Source organism: Peromyscus californicus, unplaced genomic scaffold (assembly GCF_007827085.1).
Source record: "Peromyscus californicus insignis strain IS unplaced genomic scaffold, ASM782708v3 Scaffold_11__1_contigs__length_118956290, whole genome shotgun sequence".
NCBI lineage: Eukaryota > Metazoa > Chordata > Mammalia > Rodentia > Cricetidae > Peromyscus > Peromyscus californicus.
The window spans coordinates 105,460,072-105,482,852 of record NW_026294402.1 but is presented as its reverse complement, the minus strand read 5'-3'; the positions used below and the strand labels follow the sequence as shown (position 1 = coordinate 105,482,852).

At 39.4% G+C, this 22,781-nt stretch overlaps 1 protein-coding gene across 11 annotated transcripts in view; it reads right to left on the bottom strand.

The window, feature by feature from the left end:
• Positions 1–22,781, bottom strand: part of Lrrfip2 (LRR binding FLII interacting protein 2) — a 107,106-nt gene that overhangs the window by 45,049 nt on the left and 39,276 nt on the right. For 4 of the 11 annotated variants that reach the window (XM_052722350.1, XM_052722354.1, XM_052722358.1 and 1 more), the window contains exon 5: positions 11,997–12,065. The exons of 6 other annotated variants lie outside the window; for them this stretch is intronic. In XM_052722350.1, the coding sequence (XP_052578310.1) occupies positions 11,997–12,065 (69 nt within the window). Of the gene's footprint in view, positions 1–140; positions 210–2,906; positions 2,964–3,360; positions 3,409–4,085; positions 4,131–4,212; positions 4,264–5,979; positions 6,055–6,999; positions 7,066–9,268; positions 9,311–11,996; positions 12,066–22,781 lie in introns of all 11 variants that reach the window. One more of the 11 variants, XM_052722360.1, reaches the window with a different exon arrangement.

Here is a 22,781-nt window from a genome sequence, read left to right as displayed (position 1 = left end):
CTATGACTCATTACAAAGCAAAATGTTCATATAAACTGTATTTAAGGAAAATACAAATTTTACTTTGCAGTATATTTCACATAATCACACACTGTTGTCACTGTAAAAGCTGTATTTGTTTGCATGCAGACCATGCTCACCACACTGTCCCTTCGCCCACGACTGGCACGCTCAGAAGACATAATGCTTGCAGTATCATCATCGATGGACTACAGAAAGTGAAAAAGATTCAATTTCCACAACGGTCTCACAGACTACAAACACACTGCGCGAGTTCAGGAGGCCACTCTACACAGCATTAATCGGCATGAGCCACTGTGCACCATTAAAGAGAGAAGCTGCTTAAAGCATAATGAAGAAGAATCACTAAAAATCAAGATACTTCCCCAAAGCACAAAGAATAAAGCAAAACTCTCTTTTATTTAAGTTAAACACTGGTAAGGGTATAAGCAAACTAGACAAAATCAGCTAGGGAGGTCATGGTTTTTTAGACTTGCAGATCTGTAAAGTCCCTTGAGAGATCAATAAATACACTTAGGATTTCAATTTGAAAAAGAAAAAAAAATGTTTTAAAATGAAATAACATATGTCAAAGAAGTTCCTACCAGCAAAGCCTGCGGCAGTGACTCATTTCCTGGTACTCATTCCTGTGCAGCTGGCGGTGACGGTACTATTCTTATCCCTCACAGGACCGTGTCCTTCCCACTCCACTGCAGAACTCATCCTTGGCACACTGGTTTATCCACATTCTGATGTCACTAAGATGCCATTTTGACATCACTAAGGTAGTCATTCTAAACCCAAATTGCAAATGAAACAGATTCTAGCCAGCACACAAGGGCAAGGACCTGAACTGTTGTGTTTTTGAAAATACAAAAATTATCAAAATTTTTTGCAGGGGGACACTACATTTGACATATTAAAAATATCTGAGTATACAGTTGGTTAAGAGTAAACACCTTCTTTTGTAAAAATGGCATTATGCCCTAAATACACCCATGCTAGTTTTTATTAAGTACAAGGGTGGTATCTCTGAGAACTGCCATTCTGGGGGGTCAAGAACTACAAACATAAATGTAAAAGAAAGCCCACAGAACTCATCTTTTCTCTGATACAAAGTAATCTTAATGATTAGTAATAATTATTAATTTCTCCAGTTTGGAATAATCTGTAAGAATAATAAGATAGTAATAACTAACACCTACACACCTAATTAATTGCTTTGGAAATGTAAATGAGTGCAGTCTTTTTAGTTATCAATACGGTCATATATAGCAAAATTACAAGGCATATGCTCCGAGTATGGTGACCCACACCTTTAATCCCAGCACTCAGGAGGCCGCGGAGACAGATGGATCTCTGTGAGTTCGAGGCCAGTTTAGTCTACAGAGTAAGTTCCAGACTATCCAGAGCTACATAGTGAGACCCAACCTGAAAAAATAGGACGCCTGGAAAGATGGCTCAATAGTTAATATCATTTGCTGTTCTTGCAAAGAACCTAGGTTTGGTTCCCAGCAGCCATGGTAGCTCACAATCTCCTATAAGTGCAGTTCCAGGATACAATATCCTCTTCTAGCCTTTGTGGACACAGGCATGTACTTGGTACATGCATGTGTATGTAAGCAAAACATTTATACACATAAAACAAAAATAATCTATTTTTAAAAATGCATATGCTCTTATATTCTTAACATTTCCTGATATACAATTTGTCTTACAGATGTACTCATGTAAGTATACTGTCTGGGCATGTGTATGGGTGTGCAAGGAAGAGAAAGACAGAGGCAGAGGCAGAGAGAATCTCAGAATGTTCATCATAAGGCTGGGGAGATGCTGTGCAAGCATGAAGCCTTAATTTGGACTCCGAGTGCCTATGTAAAAGCCAGGCGTGGCAGTGTGTGCACTAGGGGACAGTGGCTTTCCGAGGTTTGCTGGCCAGCCAGTCTAGCCAAAACAGTGATCTCTAGGTTAAGTGAGACTTTGTCTAAACAAATAAGGTAGAGAGGAGTAACAGCATAGACACCTGACTTCGACCTCCAACCTCCATATGTGCATGCACAGCACATGTGTACATATAGAAAATGTCTGACCATCTCAATAACCATCAATAGTAAAATGATTTGTAAAATGGATATCTATGCATTCACTAGCTAGTACACTGTGATTAAAAATATGTGATGATATGAAACTATCTCAAAGAGAAAATAATTGAAAGGGAGCACAGCTTAATTGTTTATAATAATTATAATAATGGCAAAAACAGATGCTATAAATCTGTATGCACTGACACAGAAAGATACCTTAAGAAAACATAGAGGAGTAACACATACTAGAAGGAAGCCATTTGTGGCCAAAATGAAAAGCACTCATACATGTCCAAAACATCTCTGAAAGAATGACCGTGAACAGGTTACATGTAAGGACTTGCTGGGGAACTTCACTCTGGACTTGTTCTTTACAAATATTACTTACCTATATAAACTGCAAAATAAACTGTAATGCCCCAGAAAGAGTAGGTAGTGGTGCGGAACAAGCTTTAAATGGGTCTGTTTACTTCTCCCATCACTCCACAGACAGAAGGGCTGCTAATCAAGGGAAATGGCAGTGCACGAACATACGCAGGGGGAGCCCAGAGCGGCACACCCAACAGGAATGATCAGTACTTGAAAGGCAAAGGGTTTCACAAAAACTTTAAGCCTGTCCAATGGCCTCAGTTCCAGACTCAGTTAAGAAATTACTTGGGTCCACACAAAAACAGTCAATTAGCACATATTAGTATTTGATTTTTACGGACGAGGAAGCACATAATCCATGCACAAGATGATGAAACACACGACTCTGTTCTAAAGTGAGAATGTAGAGCAACTAAACATGCCTAAAGTGTGCAGAGAAGCTGGGGAGCTCACCACAGGACTGCTTCGGGAGGAACTTGCTCTCGATGAGTAGTAACTGTATTCAGATGGCTATAAAGTTTCCAAGAAGAAAGGCTTTACAACAATGGCCAGCTCAGTTTGTCTGCTGGGAATACAGTGACCCTGCTCTTAACTTGACTCTGGAGCCCAAGGTGAAAATAGCTGCTTTTCTTCACCTGGCACTCTACCTCACACCCACCCTCAACAGGGGAGGAGATGCCCCAACAATATACTTGGTTTAAAAAAACACTACGATATTTTCTTTCACCCTCATGTAATAACTTGAGAAAGGTAATATATCTATAGACTCCCTCATATATTAACTCATAATCTCCAGTAGTCACCTTCTCACAGCTGGCTCAATGAATGGGTCACAGCGTTAGTACAGGGCCAGACTAAATGACTTCTTGTCCCCTCCTGTATCCATCCCCTTCCCATTCAGACTTACAGTTCGAGAACCATAGGGGTTATATAATCCACCATCATACAATGATGCCTGAAGAACAAAAGAATATTACTTATTTATTTAGTACTGGAATTATTTTGAAAATATCTTTATTATTTTGGCAGTCCATAATTCAAAAAAATGTTTGAGGATGGTGTGTTATCTTCACTTACATACAAGATCACCGTACCAGTTTCATTATAACTTCAACAATATACTTGGTTTAAAAAAACACTACGATATTTTCTTTCACCCTCATGTAATAACTTGAGAAAGGTAATATTAATCAATTTACTCTCTTAAAAGAACAAACAGTGAGGAAGTAAACAGGGGTAAGCAGTGTGGGCCCCAGTCTTCTGAAGCCGGTCACAGAACGTCAAACAACTAGAAGCACCAACAGCCAGCATGTCACACAAGCTGCTGGTTATGCTTTGAACTCAGCTTGCTTAGTCGACTTTTGATTGCCACAGCCTAGGGTCATAGCCATACCAAAGAAAACTAAGTGAATGTGGCAGAACCCAAGGAAACAGATTCTTAACATAAGCTACCAGAAGTCATCCATTTCTACGCTGGCAAAGAGAACAGGATTATTTTTCACGACCTGGAGTTGTAACCCAAGCACAGGCAGCGTACTCTGCAGTACATGTGGCAGAAAGGCCACACAGCTCAGTCAGCACCATGACAGCGGCCCTACCACAGAGCACACACTGGAAGAGGGAAATACAAACCAGGCTGGTACTTCTCAGCAGACCAGAATTTGCAGTAGAGGAGGCCTACGGAATAAGTGAACTAATTAAACCTTTTAAAGAAAGGCGGGGCAGCTGTGACGGTCACATGCTCCTCGAAAGCACTGACCCTGTTCTTACTCGGAGATGTCCCCAGCGGGTCGCTGCACAGGGAAGAAGACTGCAAAGAGAGGCAGAGCAGTAGAAATAAGCAACAACAGACACACAGGAGAATGCACCTCAGCAGCATGCAGGCAGAAGACTTTAGGTTAGGGTTATAGATTCCATAACTCATTCGCAAGCCCCAAGTGCTTAGAGTAGTGTAAAAACACATGAGTAAGACAGAAGTCACTGCAATGCAAACTGTTAGGGGTAAGAAAGGAAATCAGCGCTAGCAGGCTTCTATCATTATCTACAACCTTTTAGTTTTAGAAAACGCCTGGCAGGATGTGAGACGGGGACCCAGGAAAGCACTGAAGGAAAGAGGGACGTGGCAGAGGGAGTGTGTCAAATGGTGGCCTCAGACCAGTCACCAGTAGTTCCTGGGGCATTGTCGAATATTTTGTGACAGACTCCCAATGGTCTTGGCCAGGTTACAAGTAAGCGAGCTCTTAGTTACTGTTATCACTATCTTTTTCCAAATAGATTTGAAAGCCTATCTTTCAAAAGCATGCTAGTTAACCAGATAGCTGCACTAGTCACCTGAGGCCATGCACTAAAAGTACTTTTTATAAAGAAATTACATTTCTTTCCCTGGTATCACTTAAGACACAATTTTCAGTTCTTTTTCACTAAACCTAGACAAACAAGAATAGTGAAATGGTATATGCAGGCAGGTTTTCCAGTTGACTGTGTTTTCCGGTGCACGGAATTGAATCCAGAGCCTCATATGTGCTAAAGAATTATTCTACCATGTAGATTAGTTCCCATTCCTGAATACTTTTAAATGTACTGGGTACCACACATTACAGTATGCTTTGAATGTTCAATGTCTTGGAAAAAAACAAGATTCTAGATGATTATGGTGATACTAGCCTGCAACCCTGGCACACGGGTAGCTGAGGCAGGATGAGTAGGCTACAGAGACACGCCATGTCTCAAAAACAAGCAAAACCCCAAAACAGACAAAAGAAAAACAAGATTCTAATATTACATTAATATTGTTTCTGTTTTGTTTTGTTTTTGTCGAGACAGGTTTTTCTCTGTGTAGTTTTGGTGCCTGTCCTGGATCTCGATCTGTAGCCCAGGCTGGCCTCAAACTCACAGAGATCCGCCTGCCTCTGCCTCCCGGGTGCTGGGATTAAAGGTGTGCGCCACCGATACCTGGCTTACATTAATATTCTAACAAGTAATAACATCCCTCTCCTCCTATACATAGCTTCTATTTTCACGTGTCAACTTTTTAAGAGTATCTATCAGGGAAAGGATTGATACCTATAGCTTACTTTGAAATGAATAAAAAAACTAGACAGAAGCTGGCATTGTAGTCCCCACCTTAACATCAGCAAGTAGGAGGCTGAGGCAGATGAATCTTGAGTTTGAGTCTGGGCTACACACATAGTGAGACTGTCTTAAAAACAAACAAATAAACAAAAACAAAAGAAGGAATGATAAAGTAATAGACAAATAATTATGAGACTAGGAAATAAACTATATAATCTAAGCAGTAGAACATAATGTTCATTGTACAAATTCTTTTTCTGTTTGAAATCTTCATTACAAACTGATCTAACAGTTCTCACTGAAAACACACTCAAGAACTATATGAATCAGTTATCAAAACTGGTATATCCAGACCATTCACAGATTAGTTACAAATGGTCAAAATGCAAAATGGGGGATTAGAGAAGTGTTAAGGGTGAGGAAGATACATGAGACCAAAAGACTTTAGACAAACCCGAAAGTAGTAGGTCGAGGCAGGCTTGCTATGTCTAAGACTGCTATAGTTTCTCTGGTCAAAATAGAGGCCACTCTGCAAAAATCAAAATTTAACAATTTTTCTCAGGTTAGATGTTTTTGATGCAACCACACACCATGACAAAATTTGAACACACAGGCAAAATCTGATACTGTCCAGGCTCCTTCTTCCCCAGGGCAATGCCTTTAAAGCCCTGGGTCACAGCAAGGAGGGGCAAGGAGCAATGGTTTAAACTTGCTTGTAAAGGGTGGGCATTAAAGGTCAGCTACTTCAAACAAGGTCACTACTACGTATTACTTTAAAAACAAGACAAAACACCCTCAGATAAAAATGAAAAACAAATAACTGAGTTATTCTCATTCTAGAGTTAAGAATGCCCCTACAAAACTGAGGCCCGCTGAATATTTAGCACTTCTATAATTTGCTAGGTTAGAGAAATCACCTATCAAACCCCCCTCTTGCTAGCTAGGGGTTAAGCAAAGGTACAATCCCTGGCTTAGTGTCTTCCTTTCCTATTGCTGACACTACTTGCAGGGCCCTGCTTCTACCCCACCCGCAGCACTCCTGGCCCTGATTTTGCCATCACTCATACCTCACCCGGCCACAAAACTGCCATGTTACACCAAGGCCTCTCTGTAATCTGCCTTCAGCCACATTCTCCCTCCCTCTTCCCTTCTAGCAAAATCCTCCCAATGCTCCAAGGGAACCCAGAATTGGCAGGGAGCCAGGAACTACATTTCTGCCAAGAGCACACTAAGGGACAGAGGGTCCTGAGCCCCCCGGTGACTGGAATGGAAAGCCTGTTGGTTCTGCAGGGCAATCACACAGGTGAAAGGCTTTCAGAGTTCTCACACGGGAACTCTCTATCACACACTTGACTATTTCTACCGGAAAATACATTCCAAGTCTCTAAAAACAAACTGTGAGAATGAAATCCACTTGTAATTTGGTGCTGTCCATAATATCACCACTAGACCAAACTTCCAAAGCAGAACTAACCAGGGGGTCTTTATGAGAACTAGAAGATCGCTTCTTCATCTCATAGCTGTGACTGTAAGAATAATTCTGTAAGTAAAAATTGTAAGTTAACTTTAATGGTCATGTAGTGAGATTTTAAGAATGAAATTCATCATAAAATAATAGCAAAGGTACATATGATACAGAGTAGTATGCATGCAGCCTACTTCCTGTCAGTAACAAATGGACTAAACTTGGAAGGCTAAGCTATGTGGTCTGGAGACACATGACTCCCTCTTACCTCTCGAACTAACTAACCTGGAGTCTGGCTGGCTAAAGGGAACCTAATTAGGACACAGAGTCAGAAGGATGCCTATGGGGACTATTGTGGGATATCTGTACACTGTATGAAGATGTATTGCTGTGATTGGTGTAATAAAAAGCCGAAAGGCCAATAGCTAGGCAGGAGGTACAGGCAGGACTTCTGGGCAGAGAGAACTCTGGGAAGAACAAGGCTAAGTTGCCAGCCAGCCATGGAGAAAGCAGCATGGGCAGTACGGAGAGACAAGGCAATGAGCTACATGACAGAATGGAGATGAAAATAGACGTGTTGACTTAAGTTATAAGAGCTAGTGGAACAAGCCTAAGCTAAGGCCGAGCTTTCATAATTAATAAGAAGTCTCCATGTCATTATTTGTGAGCTGGTAGCCCAAAGAAAAGTCCGACTACAGGGGACCTTCACTATACACCTGACTTGAGTCTCGTCCCCCACTTCTTTTCCTCTAGGAAGCTACAGGTGACGAGAGTCTGTTCCTCCTCCCAACTTAGTCATCGTATCTAAAAGCAAAAACAATGCTGCACGTCAGCCAAAAGGACGTTTCATTCCTGAAAACAACACTCTTTGGGGGATTTAATGTGTGTGTGTGTGTGTGTGTGTGTGTGTGTGTGTGTGTGTGTGTGTGTGTGTGTGTGCATGGTCTAGGCGTGCAAATGCCAAAGAAAGCATGGATCCCCAGAACTGGGTTAGAGGTCGTTGTGAGCTAGCCAACATGGATGCTGAGACCTGAACTCAGGCCCTCTGGAAGAGCAGTAAGTACTCTTAACCCTTGAGCTATCTCTCCAGCCATCAAGCCAAGTTAGTAGATCCCTGGCATATGCCATTCAGAAGAGAAATACCTAAAATGTATGTACTTAAGCTCACACAAAGTACTTTGAAAAGGTGATTATATAAAAACATCACCTCTCCCAAGGGGACAAAGATCAGGACTATCACTCAACAACAACCAGCGAACAATAAACTCAATCTCGGTATTGAGACTGCAGTTGCAAGTACCCTAGACCAGCCAAGGACAACAGGCTGTCCTAGGAAAACCACTTCACATAGTCAGATCCTCAACAGTAAGGATAAGCTCATTTTTCTCATTGTGAATATTCTTGTATACTTTACTGTGAACATCTAAGTGAAAACTACACAGTCTAGAAACTTGGGCAATCTACTGACATAATCATAACCCAGAAAACAAGTCAGTTTGACTTCCTTAGCTAATTCAATATGTCAAGCCAAAACTCTTGGGCATCTTCAGCTGCCACCCCTCACTGCTGGATGTTTTATTTAGTAACCTGCCAGCCTATGACACATGAAATGAGCATAGGTCTGTGCTACTGTAGCTCAGGGTGTATCAGAACACTATCAGAGGGCTGGAGAGAGAGATGGCTCAGAGGATGAAGATGCTTGCTGCCAAGGCTGATGCTAGGTGACCTGAGTTCAATCCTTGGTATCCACATGGTAGCAGGAGAGAAACAGTTCCCAGTTGTCCTCTGACCTCTACGTGTGTGCCATGTGACACACATACACAATCAAAATAAATAAGCAGAAAGTTAAAAAATAAGCAAACCAGCCCTCCTATGCAGTAGGTGAGGACAGGGAACCAGCTCTTCTTTAGAAGATGGAACTACGACTGAACTACTGAGTTAGAACTCTTGGCTCTTCCAGTAAGTGTTTGATCCATTTGAGGCATTTTTTGTTTTTTGTTTTTTGTAGTATTGGGGAGCAAATACAGCCTTGCAATGCTAAGGAAGCGCTTTACCACTGAGCCATGCTCTCAGCCTGATCCTGAAGTCTATGGGAAAAACTATTACTCCAATAACAGATTATGCCACAATTGCAAAAACAATGGTTTTTGTTTTGTTACACATTTCCCCCAAAAAGATCCTAACAAAACCATGAAAGTTAGTCATAATCTATGATTAGCAACAACTGGTGTTTAGAAAGAAAAGCCTCACGCGTAACACAAAGTCATGCACTACATACTAATGATGAAAGCCTTGATGATCTGTCCTTGAGGGTATCATACTGCATTTCAGGAAAGTGAGAAAGTTGGTTGCATTGCCAAAGTCAGGAACATAGGGGGAAAAAGCAATATTCGTCATTATTACAATCAACACAGTGATACTTCAAAAGCAAAACATTATTAAATGCAAAAGCTATTATATTTAGATATAACCTCTACATTTTTAGTAGAAGTTATTGCTAAATGGCATGTGTAATTAACTTTGTTTTATGCCAGGCACAGTGCTATGCACCCATAGCCCCATCCTAAGCATACAGAAGGCTGTATTCTCTCCCACCCCGACTTCTAGCTGCACTTAGAGCCTTGTCCATGTTGTGCAAGCATTTTATCATGAGATACACCTCAGCCTCCGTTTTCCTTTCAAATAACAAAATTCAGAATCAGCAATGGTAAAATGCTTCAGCCTTAGGATATTACGGAACAATACAGCCTAAGGGCAGTTTTAATGTTAAGTATAAACCATTTTAAGGTCAAAGATGCTTTCCTCCTCATCTCTGTGACTGCTGCCACTGTTTACCATCGTTTGAAAAATAGCAAAAGCAAGGAAGAGCACATAGCTGATCTGGCTTGCAAAAGAATAATCTTGGAATCAAAGCAAGGGTACTTCCTTTCCTTGAACCTTAAAGACATACACCTAAAAAGCATTTCCTCAAGGAAATGCTCAACAAAATGAGAAACTTGGTCAGAACAAAATGTGGAATGCACAGTAGATAAGCAAATGACATTAAATACAAATCAAAAGTATATAAAATTAATAAGACCAGAGAATGCACATTTCCATGTGGATTCCTTTAATATGCACATCCTATTTTAAACCCAAGAAAATGAATGGATTTAGTCTCCTAACAACGCTTTTTCAGCATTCTAGCTTACAAGTTTTTAAACAATCTTACTTGAAGGTAAATGTATATCACAAAGCATTTAAAAATACTATTTTGTAAAAATATCTTTCTTTACATTCTTATACTGATTTAGGGCTTCTGGTAATATTATTTAAAAATTTGACCCAAAGTAACATTTTCCTAAATTTAAGTTGATTCTCTCTTAAAGTCAATTCAGTGAGTTTAACTGACAGTTAAACAAATAAAATACAGGAGAAAAATATCAGTGTATTGTACACAGAAGAGCTGTTACCACTTCAGGACTAGGCATGGTGGCACACATCTCTAATTCCAGCACTCAATAGGCTGAGGCAGTAGGAAACTGAGTTCAAGGCTAGCCTAGCCATTCAGTGAGACCTTATCTCAAAAAAATAAAAAACAAAAAAACAAATATCTGTTATACATACATATACTTAGTTTTATATATAATTTTCTGAAACTTGTTTCAATATATTTATATATCTAGATATACACATATATACATACATACATATACACAGAGAACTAGAAATCTGTACATATAGACCAGATAATGGAATAAAATATATTTCACAATTTTATAAAGCTTAAAATATTCTAGAAGATGAAAATATGCAATCCAATTTTAGTAAGATATTAAAATAATAGTTCAAATAAAACAAAGCCTATTTGTATTAATTTAGACAATCACTTAGAACATATGTAGCAGAAACCTCAAAAATGCATTCCATTTAATACAAGGCTGTGGTACAATTCTACCAGCAATTCTACCACTGGTATAAATTCACTGAAAATGCTGTATGTGACTTTTCTCTGAAAATCAAGGCCCTTCTCTATAGAAGTTTCATTTATTTCTTTTCCCAAAGTATTTCTTTTATTTAAAAAAAAAAAATCCATGACCAAAACATAAAGTACCATACATCCTTACACCTAAATTATCCTACCCCAACAAGGAAAACCTGCCTTCTCACCCTCTCTGGAACTGTCTGGGCATTTTACAAAGGCAAAGATTTTTAACAAGTGGAATCAAAAAACTTATTTCAAAATATAATGCAAGATCCAGCTAAGTTTTTAAAATTCCAGAATATATATGGTAGAGAAATCCATGAAGTGGATACATTAACAACTGGGCACACAAAAAGAATCTTTCTGATAAATGGCAGCTGGTAGCAATGTCACTTAAAAACAAATGATTTATCAAAAGAAGGAAAATAGAGAACATTAAGGACTCAAGTTAAAAGACTTCCAAGGATGCTATTATAACCTATTTCTCTTGGAGAGCTTTGACAACTTGAGTAGCACAGTTATCTGAGATTTTAAAGCCTTGATTGAAAACTGCCTAGTGCAATGGCCTGTGGGCATACAGTGGGAAGGAAGGGAGAGGTGTTGTCTTATTAATTGATGTGGGAGGGCCCAGCCCAGTTTGGGCAGCACCATCCCAGCGAGCTAGCTAAGCACGTGTCTGTGAGCAAGCCAGCAAGCAGCGTTATTCCAGGTTTCTGCTCCAAGCTATTGCTTGAGTTCCTGCCCTGAGTTCTCTCGATGATGGAACAGTGACCTAGAAGTGTGAACCAAATAAGCCCTTTCCTCCCCTAAGCTGCTTCTGTCAGAGGATTTTATCACAGTAACATAAAGGAAAACTAGAACAGTATTTAAAAGGGGAAAAAGTTTCAATTCTCAGAGAAACTTGCTTTAAAGTTTTCACAGGAAAACAAAGTAGAAACTCTCAAGTGTTACTAGACTATTTCTGTTACTCCTATGTCCAAAACACTGAAAATCAACAATAAATACATAAAAATCTAAGACCACACATTTCAGAATTACACACCATCATGTCTCTCCTTTTGGGTGTACTGGCTCTGCTCCAGTGTGTCCCAGTAATATCCTTCGATGAACTCTTAAGTGAAATTAAACAAAAGACAAATTTAAAGAATAATTTAAAAACTGAATACACCACAATTATTTCAAACCACTAATATACAACAAGGAACTAAATGAACAGTAACTGAACAGTAAAAAATCTCCACTAATGAGGAATAGCGATTATCCTATGATTCAAAGTCACACTATTTCCTAATTTGAGATTTCTACTACTGTCTTCTTGTATTCAGTACCCAAAGCAATAATCAAGCATTTATACTATTTTTTAAGACAGCTACTAGTATCCATATTATTAGTAATCTTTTCTACGTAACAAGTAAGCACACCAGGTTTCATTTCTCACTCCAAGACTTTGACTTACTCCTCCCTCTCCTAAGTCTAGATTCAGGCTCAGGCTTACTTTGCCCTTTTGACTTTTAGTCTTAATGTCTATAGCATTTCAGCCCACAGAGCTTCTGGTAGGGCACCTTCCAACAGAGTAGTTTCTGACAGCTAACCAACTGGCCAAAAGGAAAGTTCACAGTCCTAAAAGACGCAGCATAAAACCCTAAGTGCACCTGACCCACATCCACATACTGCTAACGTTTCAAAACCAAAGAAATGTGAAGACAGTGCGAGTCTTTTAAATACATAACTCTTAAGTTTAAAAACACAAGTAAAGAAACACTGAAACCTCTAAATTATATGGTAAACCATAAGAATTTTTAGGTCACCATTTTAGACCATCATATTTACTTTTACGGAGAACAAAAATTGTCTGACATATTCAGATTAATGGAAATGGTAAAGTCATTTTAAAAGCCAATAATCCAGAGCTAGTGATAGCTGAGCGGTTTACCACATACCCTGAGTCCCATCACCAAAATAAAACAACAAACAAAAACTCCAAATGGTTGGGATTCCTAATGTCATATAATTAAAACAAAACAGAAAAAAAATTATCTCGAGGGCTGGGACATGTTGACCAGACTCATTGAAGGAGCACTTGGAACAGGGTTCTATCCCCAGAGTCATTAAAAACAAAGAACACTGTTTAAAAGAAATACAATTTATAATGAGCTTTCACACTTAATTTTGTAAAGGTCTATACATGTAAAATATGTTGAATACATACACCTACATATAGGACAATACAGCCTCCTTTATTAGTTTTCAAGTTCACATGAGGTTTTTCTCCTTCCAGTGATGGAGATTAAACCCAGGTCCTTGCACATGCTAGTCCAGAACTCTATCACTTAGTTATATCCTTGGTACTCCTATATTAAATTTAAAAATACAAAAAGTCGGGGCTGGAGAGATGGCTCAACATTTAATAGTACTGACTGCTTTTCCAGAGGACCTGGGTTCAATTCCTAGTACCCACACAGGGGCTCACATCATCTGTAACTCCAGTACTAGAGGATCTGACAATCTCTCCTGGCCTCGGAAGGCACTGTACACACATGGTACAGATATGAACTCCAGCACCAATACACCTAAAACAAACTTCAAAGAACACGAAGAGTTTTCTTCTACTCATGGGAACACATCTTTACAGCTACCATAATTTTTAAAAAGAAGAATTAAAACTGTATTTCTAATGTTTACTGATACAATTTCCATTAAAGGGATATCTACCTGGTAGCTTTATACCCACTCCAGGTAAATAGTTCCTTATCAGCTTAATGGCAGATTTCTTTTATTTGGAAATTTGACTTAAAGTACCCTGACTTAGGTCAAACTTAAAGATCAACTAACATAATCCAGCTTCTCCAAGGTCATATGCAAATTTACAAATGCTCATCTCAATAATCAATTGTGAAAACTCACACTATGAGCATTATAACTGAAAGCAAAGAAACCGGTCACAAAGGGAAGAGGGAATATTTCATAGCTCTTGATTGTCAAGTTGGTAGACTCATTATATAATTTTTTAAAAAGTTGTTTAAAGAGGAGAGAAAAAGTACCTCTAGCAGCAAGCATGACAAATGCATACATTTTCCTTCTAAAAAACATTCACACACATAAAAAACATATTTAAAAGAGTGTTTTTGTACGTATGTGCACACTGTGTATCTCTGGTGCCTGCAGAGGCCAGAAGAGGGCATCAGATGCCCTAGACCTGGAGTTAGAGATGGTTGTGAGCTGCAGCCACGTGGGTGCTAAGAATTGCTTTTTAATGCTGAATCAGCTTTCTAGCCCCCTATTAAGCCACTGGTTATCTTAAACTTCTTCAAACATTTGTAAATACTATAAAACAAATCTACAATTTATAACTAAACAGAGCATTTATGACTTGAAACTAGTTTATAAAGTTATTCTAGAAACACAATAGAATGCATACACCAAAAGAAAATAATGTATTGGAGTGTAATGAAGAATTTACAATTATAAAAATGTTAACACATGGTTTGTCAGAACAGCTTAAGTAGTACATTTCATATAAAGTAAGAAGGAAATCAGAGTTAGAACAAATACACCCCTTGATATGAAAGATGGTTTTACTGATGAAAAAAAAATAATACAAATGCAAAACACTGTTTTAAGGCACAATTCTTTAAGAAGCAAGAGGAGAGGTTGTGCTTCAGCACAACACACAGGATTTTAGGCAGCAAATCATCACTCTACTTACAATGATCTATGCTAAAAGGCTGGTACATTATAAAATATTAATTAAAATGTCAAAGCATAATTCCTATACATATGGCAAGAAAAATTTTCAAGTCAATAATTCCATGTAATTATAACTGTAATTAGCCAGACAAGCCCCAAAGCTACGCTCATTCAATAGATTGTCAGTTTAAGATATGGAAGTAGGAAAAATCTAAAAATTAGGACAAAGCAGATGTTATTCTATAAAACTCAATCTTATCATTTTGTGATACTTTTCTGAAATCAAAGGTATTTCTACAGAAAACAAGAACAGACCTGTGTTAAGATAAAAATACTCAAGATTTTAGAATTGATTCACTTCTAGCAATAATTTGAGAGATAGCAACTCTTTCTATTAAAGAGCTTGGCCAGTGTTGTTCACTTATGTTAAAGGTAAAGGCATAAGTGGGCACTGTCAGATTGCTCAGATACACTGATGCCGAGGGAAGCTCATTGTTAAAGCTTTGCTATTCTGTATTAACAGCTTAGAATACCAACCCTGTGACTGCCAAGGCTTCGAAGAGACAATGTATCCTCAACTCCCTGATAAAAATAAAAGCAAACATATTAAAAGTTTGTGGCTACATGAAGCCAATGAGGAACAGCACTACAGGCAGGTCTATATGTCACTACAAACCAGATAAGGACGGTGATGGCCAGACCGGTGAGAATGCCTGGCCCTCTCTGAATCTTCCTGGGAAAGAAGAAAGCACATGGGTAATTAATCACTGAACAAGTAATTGTTTATCAGAGCAAAGGAGCAAAAATCAGCCAGTCAAAAGCATAGCGACACCTTCTTAGAATAAGCAGGTTTCAACACCAGTTCCAAAGCTGAGTTTGGTGGCATCACATGCTTTGGGTGGAAAGGCAGCCACAGCAATGGCGGTGTTTTTATTTCAGTAGGTGTGGATGTGTCTGAGCACTTATTATATACATGTGGCCCAGAGAGCTCAACATACGGAGACTAAAACACACATCAGTGCTCAGCAAACAGATGCCGAATTGAGCACTGAAAGCAGATGTTTATTTTTTCATTGTAAGTGCTAGCTTACACAGGCAAGACGAATTGTTTTCTTTGTCATAAATGTATAAAGAAGAATGTACATGGCTTTAAAAATACTTAGGTTGTAGCTTGGTGCTCACTGTAAGGAAGTTTTTTTGTTTTTTGGGGTTTTTTTTCCCTCCTCTTACTATTCTAACTGAAAAATAAAAGAAATAAGAAAATACACCCCCATGTGATAAACTACTAAGAAATAACATAAATATTTCATGGTTGATATCTAAATCATGCCTTAAGCAGATTATAAAGAGACTGACTACACCTAACAGTACACGTAACTGTGTGCAATTCTAAATGTTTCCACATTTGCCCATCAGCACTGAGACAGTAAAGCTTGAGTCATGGGTAGCAAAGAACTAGTCCCCAGAATATGGTCACCTGACACCGTACGGAATTTCTGATTTTTTAGAATTTTAACATCCAAATTGCTAAAGTAATTTCCACTGTGACTAAAAACACCACCTCACAAGTCTAGGTGGACTCACCTATCAACAGCAATGCTATCTTTCAACATGAAACAATGCTGTAACACTCCACAGCAATCCAGCTAGACCACTATGCAGCTGAAAACCAGATGAGGCTATCTCTGGCCATCCATCTCAGAAGAGAAACAGTAATTTAACCAAAGTGCCACAGTTTACTGCTTCATTTTGGTCTCAATCTTTGCGTGTCATTTTTAAAAAAATCATCTTTTGACATCCACTGTATATACTGCTACACTTGATAAAAATGTGTCCCAAAGTCGGTTCAAAGATACCAAGATGATTCGGTGACTTGATTTCCAACAGGATGTTGTGATCTCTAGGCATTAATTGCCAGTTTACACTTTTTGTAAGTGATGTCACAAAAAGTCTTGGAGACGTGTGAGTTAGCAGAGGAGAGCATACAGTGTTAAGTGGTAACTGATTCCAAACTAATTAGAAAGCCCTGTATCACACAGGCAAATTAATTTTACATGCCGCTCAGTGTCATCTGGGGTACTAAGCTGATATCCAAGGTAGAATCCTCCCTTCACTCTACCGTTCCTTTCCATCCCACCAACCATAGAGCACTTCTAAACAGCCCATCTAGCCAGATGTGATGGTACATTCCTTTAACCCCAGCATTTAAGAGGCAGAGGCAATCAGATCTCTGTGAGTTTGAGATGAGCATGATCTACAAAGTGAGTTCCAGGCCAGTCAGGGCTGCATAAGTAAGACCCTGTATCTAAAGCAGACCAACAAAAACCCATCTGAAGAACACGTCCCCAAAGAGATAAGGACACATGAATCACTATTATTTGCAATTATATCATTATCAAAATAACTCCATAATAAAATCTTATTAAATACTGGTATACTTCCTATATTTAAGCAGCTTTTCTTTTTAATTCTATTGAAAATTTGATACTGGGGCTAGAGAGATGGCTCAGTGGTTAACAGTACTTGTTGATCTTCCAAAAGAATGGGGTTTGATTCCCAGTACCAACATGGAGGCTCACAACCATCTGTAACTCCAGAGGATCTGATACCCTCTTCTGACCACTTCAGGCACCAGACATGCAAATGGTCTGCACATAAATGCAGGGGAAGTACTTATGCATAAAATAAAACATGAATAAATAGAGAAAAAAAACAACTTGCTCTTGTTTTTTGGGACAGGGTTTCTCTGTGTAACAGTCCTGGGTGTCCTGGAATTTGCTTTGTAGACCAGACTGGCTCTGAATGCAGAGATACATCTGCCTCTGCCTCTGCCTCCTAAGTGCTGGATTAAAGGTATGTAGCACCACATCACCCAGCAAAATAATTAATTAATAAATGGAAAGAAAAGAAAGAAAATTGGACCTAAAAAGACTACAGAGTGAAATTTATGTTCCATATTGTCCAGTTCATTTGCACAAAAAATATGGCTTGTTTATTTCATAGTCAAAAGCCATTCTTTAAACCAGCATTGTCCAATAGTGATGCCAGAAATAGTTTATGTGCGTGATATTATGGTAGCCCACTAGCCACATATGGCTGAGTACTTGAAACGCTGGAACTGTGTGATGGTCCAACTTGCCACAAATCAATCAGTATCACCTGAGTAGGGAGCCTCAAATGAAGAACTGTCCCGCCTTAACTGATATAAGAGACTCACTGGGCAGCAGCTCAGACAAAAAGGGGCATGGCAGAAGGAAACCAATGCCTTTGGTAACTTGGCCTTCCCTTCTACTGTGGGGCTGATTTTACCCTCCTGCCCCTGCTGCCTCACTGACAGCAAACCAGTCTCTCTAGGCTTCCAGCATAGTTTAAGGAATAATGGCTCTCTGGGAACCTTCCAGGTTTTTAGCACCAGATCCAGACTGGTGAGACACCCCTCTGTTGGACAAATCAATACCAAGTTGTTGAGCTCCCAACAGCGAGAAAACAGCTCCTGTGAGAGGACTCAGCTGCTGAAGCACTCAGTGAAAAGGACCGAGTAACTAACTACCTGTTTCTCAGCCTCTCAAGTGTGAGGCCGTTACCATTTTAATGTAAGTTAATTCAATAAATTCTTTTACAGACATTCATCCTATGGATTCTGTTCCTCTAGAAAACCCTAATACAGTGCACAACTGGAAAACTAAATTCCCAATTCTATTTGATTCTAATCAATGTAAATCTAATTACCTGCACATGACTAAGGCTACCAAAATGCACAGCATTTCTCTAAGCCAATTTGAAAATATATGTTCAGGTAAAATAGTATGGAATGCACAAAGAAATTTCTATCATGCCTTAACAGCTGAAAAGCCTCTTTCCTCAGCAGCACCACTACTTGCAGAAAGGCAAAGCACCGAGGCTGTTTTCAATTATCTCCTGACTGTGAAAAGCAGTTATGTGGCAAATGTGAGGAAATTAGAAGAAAAGACCTTGGTTACAACTCCAGAATTCTGTTTTTTGAGACACGTCTCACTCAGTAAACCAAGCTAGCCTCAAAATCATGGCAATCCTCCTGCCTCTGCCTCCCAAGTGCCATAATTATAGGCAGGTGCCACCATATTAGGCTCTGGAATCCCTGGAGAGGGTCTTATCTGATCCCTCATCTTCAGCATAGAAAGTTAGCACAGGGGAGGGTTAAGGAGGGATCTTGCAAAGCATAAAGCTGGAGTCAGCATTCAGATCCTCAGACTCAGCAGACCACAGACCCATGACTACAACATCCACCACAGCACCCACCCTGCCGAGGCCCAATCACACAGAAGCAACAACAAACTCAGGGCTTCCTTCCATGGAAGAGCAGCCCTCTTCGCTGTCCAGGGGTGCCTCGGACTACACAGAACAGCCAGTGGCTTGTCCTTAAGTAACAGCACCAGAAGCTAAGAAGACAGACAGCAGCAAACTGTGTTCTTGGGCACTAAATGCAAGGCAGAGTATCCCCTTCAGTCACGAGGAAACAACCACTGTCATAATCCTGGGTGGCCTTATTAGGACTGAACAACCCAAGCATGACAATGCCTTAAATGACAGGGACATATTTAGCCCAAACTGTTGGGTGTCTCTTCCTCCCTGGCTGTCTAAGGACTGGCCACTATCATAAATGACAATGTAAGTACCCAGACCAGGAAGTTCATGACCAGCAGACTATTTCTGCCAGGACGACTTAGACTTTGTCTCAAAAACAACAAGCAGGGTGTAGATGAAGCTCAGTGGCAGAGCTTCTTCCCAGTCTAAGTGAGCCCCAGTATTCTCAGTGTGGACAAAAGGCCAATGCAGGTGATGGCACAATACAGATGGGCCAAGATTCTACAACGTGATGCCTGAGCTTCTTATAAGAATTAATAAAGTTTAGAAAACTTCCTGGAAAATTATCTTGTTATATTCAAATTAGGTTAATGAAAATAAAACACACTCTTTTTAAAAGTTCACTTAAAGTGAGGCGAAGTGGTTTTAGTAAAAGGAAATCACAGCCCCAAGAACATGCCTAGCCACCTTCTCTGTCTACAAATATTATTATCAAACTGGGGCTGGAGTTGCTCCTTCAGTGTCAGACCAGAAAACACTAGGAACAGCATCTACTCTTCCAGCCAAACACCAACATGCTGCTGACTGAAGCATGCAACTTAAACCAGAGTCCTGAGAAACGGAAAGCTAGCTACACAAGACTGCATAGAGACCCAGAAGACTCCAGCCCTCCCTTCACCTCTGTCAGCAGAGTGGCACTCCTTCCTACCCTCAAACTCTGACCTGCCCATGATTACACGGGCTCCTTCCATCACCAAACCTCTCCTGCTCGTCTCTGGTCCTAGTTTGCTTTGTGCTGCTAAGATAAAACCCCGACCAGAACCAAGTTAGGGAAGGAAAGGCTTACTGGGGACAGTCCATCAATGAAAGAGTCTGGGCAGGAACTGAAGCAGAGACAGTGGAGGAACACTGCTTACTATGCTGCCTCCTCTGGCTTGCTCAGCTACCTCTCTTATACAGCTAGGCCAACCTGCCTAGGGATGGTGCCACCCACAGTGGACTGGACCTTCCTACATCTACATCAATTAGTAATTAAGAAAAATGCACCACAGACATGGCCATAGACCAATCTGATGGATGAAATTCCTTAGTTATGATTCCCTTTTCTCAGGTATGTCTAGATTTGTTTTAAGTTGACAAAAAAACTAAAGAACACATCTATAAAATGGAGAGTGTCCCCTATGGTAAAGAAAGGTAAAAAGCTCCAGCACGGTGCTGACACACAGTAACTTCCTTCATTCCTGAGCTTCGTGTTTCTAGTACTCCCTACTCACATCCCAGCAAGCCAAGTGTGACACACACATGCTGTGGGATAATGCTCTTGCACACTGTAAAGGTTTGTCACTCCTATAGTTTAATAAAACGCTGATTGGCCAGTATCCAGGCAGGAAGTGTAGGCAGGGTGACCAGACTAGGAGAAGGCTGGGAAGAGGAAGGCAGAGAGAGCCGCCAGCCTGAGGCAGAGGAAGTAAGATAAGAATGCTAGGCTGAGAAAAGGTACTAAGCCACATGGCTAAACATAGACAAGAATTTTGGGTTAATTTAAGCCTAAGGGCTAGTTAGTTACAAGCCTGAGCCATAGGCCAAACAGTTCATAATTAATATAAGCCTCTGTGTGTTTATGTGGGACTGAACGGCTGCAGGACCATGTGGGACAGAAACTTCAGTCTACACACACACACCCAAAGAGTTAGAATCAAGGGAAATATTTGACATGAAAGGAATCATAGGCAACAGAATCCTATGTGTGGTCATACACTACAGATTTCACCAAAAATTTACTAGCCACATATATAGTTTATATCAAGAATATCACATGATAACTGTGGACTCACAAACAAGGGAGCCGAAGAGTAAGGTAGGAAGGGAGTGGAAGAATCCATTTGAAAGGAGTAAAGAACAGGGGTAGAAGTAGTAAGGAGTAACAATTACTCCCATCTGAAACAAACTCCCACATATGCCCAAGCCTAGCTATCAGTAAAGACTCAGGTTAACCAACTACATTCTAAACCTCAAACCAAAAACCTCCTAAGTCTAATACTCTCACTACGTAAGCTACACACATATCAATGATTCTTTTAAATGGTTATCTTCACAGCCCCTGAATAGAGAAATGAAATATTAGACTTTCAATATATGTTCTTGTTTATATTTAAGATTTTCTAGTCTGGCCTAAACTACTAAAACACACATTCATTTACTTATTCTTTCTTGATCTGGGACTTTCATGAGTTGAAAGTGAGGCTACTGACCACAAAAGAAAACGGCTGGACTCGAGTACTCATCTCAACTACTATAAACACAACAGCTACTCTGTGACCTTTAGGTCCACACAGACCAAGCGCCTACTTTGCAAACCGTTAGTCAATGTTTTGCTTCAATGTTGCATTAGTTCAACAGTTTAGCACAGCATGCAGGACAGGCAATCCTGGCCTACCAGCCACTTCTGAATCTGTCCCCATTTCCGTTCAGAGCAATGATGAGAGGGCTATGAATACAAAAGTTTTATAAACTGAATGGTTTTCAATACACTGCATTCTCAAAAAAAAAAAAAAACCTTAATCACATACACTTGCCCGATACAACAATAGTAGTTGACTCAAAGCTTACACTTTGAAAATACAAGAAATTACTAAGCTAAATAAGTTCAGTAACAAAAAGACACATGGTTCACTGCATAGATAGAATTTCTATTAATAACTGTCTCTATTTATAATTTAGTAACATCTTAGGAGTATAAAGACACTGCATAGGAACATTACATTTCAAACCAATATTTGAAACTGTAACTAAGGGGAGAAAATTACATCAACATAGACCACAAATATATAAATTTCTTTTTTTAACTTGTCAATAGAAAATCTACCAGTAACACCAAAATAAATTGCTTACTAATCCTCCACAGATGTTTTCCCTTTATAAATACAGTATCAAAATATTTGTGAGGATTTTCAGACCCAAGTCAATGTCAGAAAGAAAAGTTAACAAGTATGTCATTGAGCTTAGAGCTCAATTTCCATTTACCTATTTTACTTTTTTCCACTTTTCTGATGACAAAAGCATAATATAAATCTGTGGACTACAGAAAAACATAAGACCAATTATAATTGCATACTGTCAAACCAAAGTACTGATTAAACCAGTTCTTTCTGATCCTATATTTTGGCACTGGTTGTTTTGGGGTGTTCTACTAATTTTATAGTTTGGGATTTTCCCCCACATTCTTATATGAACATTTTTCTACAGTATTAAATATGCTCAAAATGGTAAGCATGGGGATTCAGGTAGCTATCGGGGAGATCAAGGTTCACTGTGATGTTTCTACTTGGATCTGCACATATGTCATGTCAAACTAAACCTTCCGTTCTAAAACTTCCAGGCCAGTCCTCATTTAACACAAAGACCCATCAGAGAGGTCTTCTATGAATATAGCAGGATTGACAGTGAGGATGACAACAATTACTGTAAGTAAGAAAATATAGAAAAATGTCCAAATAGACTTCCTAAGTTGGTTATTTTGAAAGCAGAGAATTGGGATTATGAAGTGAAGAATACAGGGGTCTTTAGTTTTGCCACC